Raw genomic sequence first — 12,751 nt, 5'->3', positions numbered from 1 at the left:
TGGCTTAGCTGGGTAGTTCTGGCTCAGGGTTGCTTGTGAAGTTTCAGTTGAGATGTTGGCCGGGTCTCCGGTCATCTGAATGTTTAACTTGGGCTGAAGGATCCACTTCTAAGATGCCTCAGTCACAGGGCTGGTAAGTTGGTGGTAGCTATTGGCTGCTCCATAGGGCAGGGCTGCTAAAGCATCCTCATAACATAGTGGCTGGTTTTGCCCAGAACAAGTAATCCAAGAGAACAAGTAACCAAGAGAACAAGTAATCCAAGAGAACAAGGCGGAAGCAGCAGTGTTATTTTATGGCTTAGTCTGCGAATTCACAAAGCTATCACTATGCCATATTACGTTGGTCACAAAGATTAACCCCGACACAATGAGGAAAGGGATTATACATGGGCATGAATACTAGAAGGCAAGGGTCACTTGGGGGTACCTTGGAAACTGGATTCCATACACAAGTCCACATATTTAAAAAATTACTGCAGTATTATTTGCAGTGACAATGAGTTGCAGGAAACCTAGGTTTTCATTTCTAGAGAAATTTGTAAGTAAAATGTTGTGTATGCCTCTGATGGAATAACTTATAGCAATCAAAAGCAATGAACTAGAGTTACACATTTTTTCAACTCAAAAGAAACAGAAACAATTTAAAAACAATAAGATTTATAGCATAATGCAACTGATATGTCTAAAAACCACTGTGTGTACATATGTATTTTTCATATTATATAAAGAAACATATTGCTAAATAAATACATAAGTGGTTGACTGGAAAGGCGTATTTTAAGTGGTTGTATATGGGGGAAAGTGGAGATGAACTGAAGAATAAAACAAAAAAAGTAACACAGAGGGGCTTTGCAAGAATAATGTAAAGAGTGTGCCATGAATTGAAGAAAGGAATTAATTACCTCAATTATTTGAGGTTTAAAAAAAATTCCTTTTTTTGGTAGAGTTGTAATGTGGCCAAAGCAAGTCTAAGAGATCTTGTTGAAGCAAGATTCCTAGCAGATAAGATTCTATTCATTTCCCTATTTTTTAAAGTCACATCCCTGTGGAAAGAAAATTTTAGGGCTCAGCCGGGTGCAGTGGCTCACGCCTGTAATCCCAGCACTTTGGGAGGCCGCGGGGGTGGATCACGAGGTCAGGAGATCGAGACCATCCTGGCTAACATGGTGAAATCCCGTCTCTACTAAAAATACAAAAATTAGCCAGGCGTGGTGGAGGACGCATGTAGTCCCAGCTACTCAGGAGGCTGAGGCAGGAGAATGGCGTGAACCCAGGAGGTGGAGCTTGCAGTCAGCCGAGATTGCACCACTGCACTCCAGCCTGGGCGACAGAGTGAGACTCCATCTCAAAAAAAAAAAGAAAAGAACATTTTAGTGGCTTATGTCTGTAATCCCAGCACTTTGGGAGGCTGAGGCAGGCAGATCATCTGAGTTTGAGAACAGCCTGGCCAATATGGTGAAACCCCCATCTCTACTGAAAATACAGAAAGCAGCCAGGTGTGGTGGCACGTGCCTGTAGTCCCAACTACTCAGGAGGCTGAGGCACAAGAATCACTTGAACCCGGGAGGTGGAGGTTGCAGTGAGCTGTGATCATACCACTGCACTCCAGCCCGGGTGACCAAGCAATACTCCATCTCTATAAAATAAAATAAAATGCCTCCTTTATTCTCCTTGTTGAAATAAAATTCTTTTAGTAAGACACAAACCTCTTTCATTTCTCAAATGGAGAAATGTGAAATGCAAATAACCTTGAAAGAGGAAGCTCATAAATTAAATGTACAATTAGGAGTAAATGTCTGATAGCAGATTTCCTTGTTGAGGATGTGTTTAACGGGAGAAAGCTAAAGGAACAGAATTTTGAATTTCCTTAAAGAATATGGGGATTGAGGGGCTGGAAAAGAGAAGGAGCATGGAGGAGTGCATTAAGGTACTAAAGACAGATTAGATCTTTCATAATTCAGATTAAAACTGGTGCTTGTGACAAATTTTATTTTCGAGTTGGAACACGAAAAAGATCACCTTGCATTTATGGTTAATTTACTTCTTTTGAGTTTTAGGTGTACCTATAGACACATCTTCACCTGTTTGATTTTCACTGTGGTTAACAACTCAAATATTAATTTACTGTCTACATACTGTTTCGAATTGATAATTATTTTCTGTGTTCAACAGTAGTGGATTGTTTGGTTATCCTTGGTTGGTCACCACTTGAGTGATAATCTAAATCTAAACTTGAAAGTAGGCCAGTTTCTTAATAATTTACAGATTTTAGGACTAAAATGAAGAAGGTTCAGGTGAAAGCCTAATTTATCTTAAGGAAAATATGTTGTATATACTTGCAATTATGTGACAGCAGAGAGTTAGGGTAATTTTTTTTTTTAATTTGAGGAGAACAACGATATTGGTTTTATTGAGAATAAACCCAACCTAGGGCACTGGGAGTGCATGAATCACATAACAAGTGATCCACGTATGTATAGTAACCACTGTCACCTGCTCCAACCGCAGCCCTTGTGGGGTCACGCCCATTCAGTGTTTAACAGTTACCTCTGCTGAGTAACAACAACGAAGACACCAGTCCAAAGTAGACAGTGTTTACCAAGCCTTTCTTTTTTTCCTATTTATTTTTAAAATTATCACTCTCAAAAAATTTCCTGTGTATGTTTAAGTACTTTCTTATTTATGAGCCCCTCAGGCACCAGACATGTTATTATCAAGCCCCTTATATACCATCTAATATAAATTAACACAAGCATATATAATCTCTAAGGCAAAAAAAAAATCATCATGAAGAATCCCCATGGAGCATCAGGCAGTTCTAGAAACACAAAAACCAGACGCTTTTATTCACGTGCTGCCTTCTTCCCTGCTCTACAAGGCATTTTTGTTTAAGCATCAGCCCCTTTAAGGCATCACTGCAATATCTGGTTAACAGAAACTGACATATTTACATAATAACAGCTGCTTTTCATATGTCTTCACAAACAATCTAGAGGTACTGAAAATACTCTGTAGCTCTGAAGCTTTGTGAAGTTAAAATTTTTTTTTCAAAACATTTCTATTCTCTCTTCATGATAAAAAGCAGCGGACATTATCTAAGGCCCATTTCAAGGTGCTATAAGCTCCATGAAGGCAAGGCCTGTCTTGTACGCCAGTGATTCTCCAGAGTCTGGCGGAGCCCAGCAGGACAGCAAATTGTATTTCCTGAATTCTTGGAGAAATACATGTCTTATTAGACCAATTTATGTATCTGTTTTTCTTCTTGACAATTGAGTTATTTGGCTACCCATAGAGGCATTTTTCAGACCAGAACAAGATCTAATGTATTCTAATATTTTCACCTTGAAAATGAGAAATAAGAAAGAAGACCAGGTCCAGAGAAGTTTACAGACCAGTGAGGCTTACAGGCTACAGAAGTTTGGCCACCTGACTTAAACTCACCCTCTTCCACCCAGCCCAGTGCTCTATGAACCACACTCTACACACTGTTCCTCCTTTAGGTCTCTGTAAAAATCAAATTTAAATTAACTGGCTGTTAAAAAAGAATATATTTTCAGGTACATTAAGAAAAACTAAAAAATTAGTTTGTAAAAGTCTTTTATTGTATCCGTGCCACACAGTGAAAAATAACACTCCTAAAAAAAGAATGCTACCTTTTCCACAACATTTTATTTTAAATAAAACTTCAAGTACTCTTACATAGGTACAAAAAAAATTCTGATCTATTTGCCTCCAACAGGCCACCACAACACACAGTAGGTAAAACACAGTGGTTACAAATGTCTTTTAAATTTATTTCTGAGGCAAGGCAAATGGGAGGGAAATGTTTCTATGAAAAAATACTGTGTGCGTAGGAAATTGTCACAATTTTATTCCACATGGATACAAATGATTATACTTTAATTTAGGCCCTGGTGGCTTAAAATTATATAACAAAATAGAAAAATGGAAAACTAATATCCCCTACACCCTGTTTCAAAGGCAGGCACTACCAAGATTAAGGAGACGCCACAGTGTTGGTAGAGGATAATTACTGTACAGACTGTATAGCTATCATTACCTTCAGATGAAAATAAAATGCTACAATCCTCTAAGGCATGAACAATAATGTCTGCAAACAATATATACACATAATACATATTTAAAACAAGACTTAATATAAACAAGAATGAACAGTATATACATGTCAATTTTTTCACTGTTTTGAAATACAACTTAACTACACAAGTGACGCAGCAACATATATATATAAATGTACTTGTAACTCTACAGTAAAGTTTCTTTTTGGTGCTTTTATAGCACATCAGTGTAAACAGTTTAACTTGGCTTTGTTTTATATTTTAAAACATTCCTTGTTGTATTTTCAAGATTTAAAGCAATTTTCTAGTTCTTCCTTTTCACAGAAAACGAAGATTCTGGATGTGGTTTAATCATAAATAATTCATAAAATTAAATACATTCACTAAAAAATAAACTACAAAGTAAAAAAATGAAAAATAGATATTTATTGAGAGGGAAAGGAGAACCATTTCCCACATTAGAGCTCTGGTGTTGAGTATTCAGTGCGATTTGATATATTTTAATTGCTATTGCACTATAACACCCTTTCCTTTGAAAATTCTTTGGGTGTGCTTCCCTGTTCTACCTAAATTAGCTGATAAATCACACAAACCAATAACCGAGGGCCTTGGTTGTTGTAGGAGTGAAGCCTTTAAAAATGGTATCATTCTTCTGATACTTTTTTTTTTTATACTTATCTTAAGGAAAAAGAAAGTCATTATGTATGTGCCTTGCACGTTTATGTAAATACAGTTCACATTGCTGGTCTCATTTGTCCTTGTTTAAAAGGAAAAAAAATAAAGAGATTATTATAACTTCAGCTCACTTTGAAAGTATCTGTCCACTTTTTTTCAAAATACTTCCTCATATTGTGGCCAGCTCTGCCTATATCAGAATCATCTTCATTAAATGTTTCACAGTTGTCAAAAACAAGCCTGACATCTAGAGCAAAGGTTTCAAGGTTTGGATACCTGAAAGAAAACACATAATTAGAGATTGTGTTCATAGAGTGGATTTATTTTGTAAACAAATGAAGAGTTAATAAAGGGTAAAAATGAAAGAAAAATGATTAGGATAACTGCATTTAAATTGATATAAAATATATGATATCCTCTTATAAATAGAACATTTAAACATTTTTGTATGTTCTGGAACATATTGGATTTAAAGAACAGGTTAAATGAAAAAATAGATTTCTCCAAAGATCAAAACATATTTCATCTGGCATTTTCCCCATAACCCATCTCCAGTTTGACCTATATCACACAATTCTGTCACAGGACCTATCCCACTTGACTAGTTTATTAAGTTCTCTGACCAAATGTATCACTTGCAGGATCCTATTATCCATATTAAAAAATGCTCGGCTGCAGTAGAAATCATGTCAATGCTCCCCATGCAGCGATAAAAATTGCACTTGTCCTGTAGCTTTTATATACACCCCAAGATATGGTGCGCTGCGTTAAGTCTTCCCCATTTCCCATTTCTCTTCCCTTCATCATATATGCTCTTCTGCCCAAGCAATAGAGTATGATGAACCCAACCAAGCAAAACAAGCATATGCTGTCTCTCTACTAGAGGTAACATTACGAGGGTCTGTCTCTCAACAAGAAGCACTGTGGCTTCTGTGCTTTTCTGGCGGGATAAGCCCAATTCTCTTTCTCTGTAGAAAAACAGAAAAGAGAAAAGAGAGGTGAATGAATCTGCATAAGCTTATTAGTAAGAAGGGAATGGTCATTTCAAGCCAACTCAAGCCGATTCAATACATTTTAAAAGACAGCTTTTAGAAATGCAAATTTTAAGTTAACTCTAACCTATGACAAGCTGGATACTAAAATAATGTAACCATTAAAAATATCCCATGAGTGTAAATTAGTACAACCACTATGGAGAACAGTTTGCAGGTTCCTCAAAAAAACTAAAAACAGAGCTACCATGTGATCCAGCAATCCCACTGCTAAGTATATACCCAAAAGAAAGGACATCAGTACATGAAAGAGATATTTGCACTCCTATGTTTGGTGCAGCACTGTTCACAATAGCCAAGATTTGGAAGCAATCTAATCAACAGATGAACGGATAAAGAAAACGTGGTACTTAAACACAATGGAGCACCATTCAGCCATAAAAAAAGAATGAGATTTTGTCATTTGAAACAACATGGATCAAACTGGAGGTCATTATATTAAGTGAAATAAGCCAGGCACAGAAACACAAACATCACGTGTTCTCACTTATTTGTGGGATCTAAAAATCAAAACAATTGAGCTCACAGCAACAGAGTAGAAGGATGGTTACCAGAGGCTGGGAAGCGCAGTGGGGAGGTAGGGATAGTTAATGGGTGCAAAAAAATAGAAGGAATGAATAAGACCTAGTATGTGACAGCATAACAAGGAGACTATAGTCAATCATAGTTTAATTGTACACTTTAAAATAAGTAAAAGAGTAGAGTTGGATTATTTGTAACACAAAGGATAAATGCTTGCGGTGAGGAATACCCGATTTTCCATGACGTGATTATTATGCATTGCATGCCTGTATCTCATGTAGTCCATAAATATATACACCTACTGTGTACCCACAAATTTTTTTTTTTTTTTTTGAGACGGAGTCTTGCTCTGTCGCCCAGGCTGGAGTGCAGTGGCGCGATCTTGGCTCACTGCAAGCTCCGCCTCCCGGGTTCACGCCATTCTCCTGCCTCAGCCTCTCCGAGTAGCTGGGACTACAGGCGCCCGCCACCACGCCCGGCTAATTTTTTGTATTTTTAGTAGAGACGGGGTTTCACCGTGGTCTCGATCTCCTGACCTCGTGATCCGCCCGCCTCGGCCTCCCAAAGTGCTGGGATTGCAAGCGTGAGCCACCGCACCTGGCCCAAAAATTTAAATACAAATTAAAAAAAGAGAAATACCCTATGAGGCACTGATGCTGAGACCTTGTCAAAGTGGAATTCTATTTCTTTGGTGAAATATCTTGTATGACCTTTCACTCGCTTCTTCTGTGTGATAATGAAAGAAATATTTCTCTATGTGTAATGTGCTCACAGAGTTAAGTCAGCCCTTATGTAACCTCATCCATTTTCCTAGGAATTATTTGCTTATTTTTATTGAGGTTAAGAAATTCACATAAAATTAACCATATTAAGGTGGACAGTTTAGTGGCATTTAAGTCACAACACTGTATTATTGTCACCACTAAAACACTGTCATCACCCTGAAAGGAAACATCATACTCATTAAACAGTTATTCCCCATTCCTCCCTCTTCTCGGCACCTGGCAACCACCAATCTTCTATCTGTCTCTATGGATTTATCTATTCTAGATACTTCATCTAAATGGAATCATACAATCTGTGTGGGGATGATTTTTATAAAATATTTTAAAGTTAATTTGAGAACTACTTCTCTCTTTGTTCCTTACCCTAAGAAAAGGTTAATGATTAACATCAGGGAGAGTGGAATCCAGGAGAGAATTCTAGGTGAGATTCTAGGTGAAAAAAGTATACAACTCATATGTGTGTCCTTCCTTTATGGGATGGGGCAGCTAATGGAACTCAGAAAAATTCATTTAAGTAGGCCCCTCCCTCTATTCTAAAAATTTCTAGTTTAAAAATTTGAAATATGGTTTGTGAGTTTTGGTTCCAACTCATTAATTTGGGTTTAATCAAACAACTCAAAGTGGAGAGTTCGAGGAGCTTGAATCCACTGAAATTTTGCTTCCCACATACCTGGCATCACAAACAGGATTACGCAGACTGTTTCCTTCCCTCTTCCTCTTCCCCTGTGACTTCCTCCATTCACCGGGACTAATTTTTCAAAGGAGCTCTAATTTTGTAGCTTTTTTTTTCTTTTTTTTTTTTTTTGAGACAGTCTCACTCTGTTGCCCAGGCTGGAGTGCAGTGGCGAGATAGCTCACTGCAACCTGCACCTCCGGTTTCAAGTGATTCTCGTGCCTCATCCCTGAGTAGCTGGGACTACAGGCATACACCACCATGCCCAGCTAATTTTTGTACTTTTAGTAGAGACGAAATTTCACCATATTGGCCCGGCTGGTCTTGAACTCCTGACTTTAAGTGATCCATCTGCCTCGAGCTCCCAAAGTGCTACGATTACAGGAGTGAACCACCTCGCGTGGCCCATATGATTTTGTAGCATTTTTTTGTTATATATATTTCTAAGCCTATTTGTTTTAGGAATTTTGAGGTTTACATTAATCTTTTATCCAGGAATTGGAAGATCATGGAAGTTAAAATCAAGAGTTAATTTAAATACTAGTAAAGTCTTCATGTGTAATTCTTTTTCTCGGCCATGTTAGTTATAAATTTCATTGTGCCATCCACCTAGACAACTATTTTGATAGAACAAACAAAAGAGGCTGGGTGAGGTGGCTCAAGCCTGTAATCCCAGCACTTTAGGAGGTGGAGGCGGGCAGATCACCTGAGGTTAGGAGTTCTAGACCAGCCTGGCTAACATGGTGAAACCCTATTGATACTAAAAATACAAAAAATTAGCCAGGCATGGTGGCGTGCACCTGTAATCTCAGCTACTTGGGAGGCTGAGGCTGGAGAATCACTTGAACCCAGGAGGCGGAGGTTGTAGTGAGCTGAGATGCACCATTGCACTCCAGCTTGGGCAACAAGAGTGAAACTCCATCTCAAAAAAAAAAAAGAACAAACAAAAGAACTAGTCCATATCTAGATAACAGCGTTTGCATATTGGAACCAATCAGTACCAATCAATCATTTAAATGCTTCCTTAATTTAGGCAGGTCCCTTCTGTAATTAAAAAATAATAAAACAAAACAGACATAAGCCTTTGGACAGCTGTTATTTCATCCTCCAAAGAAATAAATTAGTCATTTGGTCAACCTAGTAAATCACTTGATATATGTGAGGGACACTGATCATTATAAGTTCTATTTAACTCTTCTAAATTGAATATAAATCATAGAGTACAGTTATTTTCACCAAAAGAATGTACAGGAAGAACTAAATAATATACTGGATAATAACAATGTATTAAAATATATATTGTATGAGTATCAGGAAAGCCTCCCAAAGTAAGTAACTTTATTCTTAGAATAGGATTGCAAAGAGAATATGGTAGAGAAGAGCAAATAATAGTTTTCTCTCTCGCATTTAATAAATGGAATTTTGGTATTCTCCAATAACTCACATTAAAGCTCTTAATATGTAAAGCTTCCAAAGATCTTCTATTTCTATATTGTGATAATCTAACAATATTTGAGTCAATTTTTGTTAAATCCATATGACGTGTGGTTGATACTCCATGGATGCAAAATACAAATTCCGGCTTATATGTTACTTACTTTGGGAGGCTCTCCTGATACTTTTCCTTACCTTCAGCTTGGGTTTGTGGTGCTCTTTCAATGTCAAAAGTAGGTTTATTACACTGGTTTTTAATTTCTTAAATAATTTTAGTTGGTTTCTCTTCTATACTATTCTACTCTAACCAAATACACACGTACACACACACACACACACACACCTGCCTCAAAGGCAGGGCCTATATCTTGCTGTTAATTAAAATATCTTTGGCTCACTACAAATATGCCTAGCATATATCAGGTATTCAATAAATATTTAGTGAACTGAAATGATTTACTTACTGTCCACTACTTAGTTTCTCTCTAATTGTGGAAAAATCCATAGGCTTCTTAATAACTTTCTTATAACCAGGAACAAGTTTCAAGTTTACAGGAAGTAGAAAAGGCCATGCATCCTCATGAGTTTCCATTTCAGTCAGAATCATACTAAAGAAAATAATGTTTGAAATCAGTATCCATACTTTACAACTGTCTTATTTTTTAATTAAAACAGCTTTCAGTTATTATATATATGATATATATGTATATATATGAGACAGGGTCTTGCTCTATCACCCAGGCTGGAGCACAGTGGCACTATCTCAGCTCACTACAACCCCTGCCTCCCAGGTTCAAGTGATTCTCTTGCCTCAGCCCCTCGAATAGCTGGGATTATGGGTGCATGCCACTAAACCCAGCTAATTTTTGTATTTTTAGTAGAGACAGGGTTTCACCATGTTGGCCAAGCTGGTCTTGAACTCCTGACCTCAGGTGACCCACCTGTCCTGACCTCTCAAAGTGCTGAGATTTCAGGTGTGAGCCACTGTGCCAGGCCCAATTATAATCTTTCAAATAAAAACTCAATGCAAATTAACATTAAAAGAAGATAAAGGAATACATTTACTATACTTATACATTTTCTTAACATTTATGCTTTACATTTTTTTATTTACACAAATTGTCAGAAAGAAAGCTTTAATATGGTAAAAGGTTTCTAAACAAATGAAATGGGACATTATAAATATACAGTGCATGAAAATGGAAATAATACCTGCAAAGAGCTAGGTCCTTGGAGTCATCTCTTTTAGGTTTCTTAACTGAAGTAAAACTTTCTTGTTTTGACAAGTTAATAGAAGTGTTTTCCTCCATTTTTCTTTTCTTGAGGTCTTTGTTTCCTCTTTTTAGTGAACTACTTGTAGATGCAGAGTCTTCATCTTCAGTATCTCCTGTTAAAGTTACCTTCTTGCCTTTCTTTGACTCATTAGTCTTTTTTCCTTTGACATGAAGTTTTTTGATTTTTAGAGTCTGACCACTTGCCTTTAATTTAAAAAAAATGAGGTGTAAGAAAGTGACTGTCTACAGACCTTCTATGATTTTAAATTATGAAAGTCTGACAGGAGAAACAAGTAAAAAGAATAACTGATCTAGAATGTTGATAACTATTATTCTTAAGAAAGATCTGTGTATTTTTTCCTCTCATAATATAAGGATAAAATCTAATAAAACATGAAAAGTCTATTCATCTTAAGAATTCTTAAAACTTGAAGATGCTGATCTCATGGTAATTCATCTACAGAGGGTGTCTGTAGTATTCTTTCAGTCTAGGTCACTACTTGAATGAGTTTAAAGATACAAAAGAATTCTCTTTTGGAGCACAACAGAATTAGGAACAAAGATGAATATAAATGAAAATATAGAGATTGTTAATAAGAAAGTTGAAGAGGTAATAAAAAGCCAGGCCAAAAAATGAAAAAGAGCTAAGGAAGTGTCAAATGGACAAGTCCAAGTGATCAAATCTACTAGAAACTGATTTGATTTTTTTTCCTGGATAAAAGATAAAAGGTATTTGCAATAAGAAGAGAGTTCCACAAACTTGTAGTTCCCAGGTGTGAACAAAGCAGTGGCGAAAGATGGGGTAAAAAGATGTCTGTTTTTGAGAAAAACAACACAGAAAGAAATGACATAAAGGACATTATACTTGGAATCAAAGGATATGAATTCCAGCTATGGCTCTGCTACTAACTTTAAGCAAAAATATTTGTGAGGCCCTGTTTTCTCATTTAAAAAATAAGGATGACAAGCCACATACTTGCTAAAGTCATTCCAGCTCTAGAATTACATGTAAAAAAGAAATCTCAACGTGGTCTTATGCAATATAACTACAAATTGCAGGCAGCACACTGATGCAACAAGAAGGGTGCCTCACCCTGTATTCATAGAGAAAAAAAAGTCTGCCTTTTGAGAGTTAAATGTTATAATAACTATAATAGATCATGAAAGAAAGATACGTAAAGCTCTGGCAACGTATGGCTTTTATTTTTATTTTCCATATATGTGGTACACACCAAACACTTTTAGAAAACTACTATTCTCTTAACCAGATTGTTAAGAAATCCTAGACCGCAAAGTCCCATAATCAGTGTAGCAATAATTTAAAGTTGGCTGCAATCTTTTTTTTTTTTTTTTTTTTTTGAGGCAGTCTCACTCTGTTGCCCAGGCTAAGAGTGCAGTGGTACAATCACGGCTTACTGCAGCCTCAACCTCCCGGGCTCAAGACATCCTCCCACATCAGCCACCCGAGTAGCTGGGGCTACGAGTGTGTGCCACCATGCCTGACTAATAAAGTTGGTTGTATTCTTAAAATTGGCTGAAAAACATTCCTTTGGAGTATTTCATAGCAGTTTCTTTGAGGATTTCATGACCCCTGCCAGTACATTACTTAAAAATGCTCTTAAGCAATTAAAATTATTTGCTTCTTTACTGGCAGGTTAAAGTATAGTTAAGGAGATATTTTAATTGACTAAATAAGGCAAACCATAAATCCAACTCTTTCACCATATCATATCAAAGAATCACAACCCCCGTAACTAACTGAAATCATTAGTATGTTTTATTCAGTCTCTTCTCCATTTAGTTATTTATATTCATTAAAATCTGATTATTTCGGGCTTTTATATTACACTGAGCTTTTAGCACTCTGAAATCATTAAAAAAGAGAACTTAATATAATGAAGAAAAAGTCCATTTAATGACAAGTTAGATTAAATAGCTGTGTTACTTAAAACAGAACAAAATTTTATGAATAGTGGGCCAAAACATCCAGTTTCTATTTGAACTAAAATATTATTTGGGATAATTTTCTAACAAATTAATATTCACAATAAGAAAATATGAAATTGGGCCAGGCGCGGTAGCTCACGCCTGTAATCCCAGCACTTTGGGAGGCCAATGGGGGCGGATCGCCTGAGCTCAGGAGTTTGAGACCAGCTTGGCCAACATGGTGAAACCCCATCTCTACCGAAAATACAAAAATTAGCTGGGTGTGGTGTTGCACGCCTGTAATCTCAGCCACTTAGGAGGCTGAGGCACA

At 36.7% G+C, this 12,751-nt stretch overlaps 1 protein-coding gene across 4 annotated transcripts in view; it reads right to left on the bottom strand.

The window, feature by feature from the left end:
• Positions 1 to 1,355: 1,355 nt before the first annotated feature.
• BAZ2B (bromodomain adjacent to zinc finger domain 2B) overlaps positions 1,356 to 12,751 on the bottom strand; it is a 385,701-nt gene continuing 374,305 nt past the window's right edge. For all 4 annotated transcript variants that reach the window (XM_058441739.1, XM_058441732.1, XM_058441742.1 and 1 more), the window contains 4 exons: positions 10,433 to 10,698; positions 9,685 to 9,828; positions 4,886 to 5,030; positions 1,356 to 3,504 (listed from right to left, as the gene is read on the bottom strand). In XM_058441739.1, coding sequence (XP_058297722.1) covers positions 3,409 to 3,504; positions 4,886 to 5,030; positions 9,685 to 9,828; positions 10,433 to 10,698 — 651 coding nt within the window. In that variant the 3' untranslated portion in view covers positions 1,356 to 3,408. The remainder of the gene's footprint in view (positions 3,505 to 4,885; positions 5,031 to 9,684; positions 9,829 to 10,432; positions 10,699 to 12,751) is intronic.

Source organism: Hylobates moloch, unplaced genomic scaffold (assembly GCF_009828535.3).
Source record: "Hylobates moloch isolate HMO894 unplaced genomic scaffold, HMol_V3 SCAFFOLD_1, whole genome shotgun sequence".
Taxonomy (NCBI): Eukaryota; Metazoa; Chordata; class Mammalia; order Primates; family Hylobatidae; genus Hylobates; species Hylobates moloch.
This window is presented reverse-complemented; position numbering and strand designations above follow the sequence as displayed.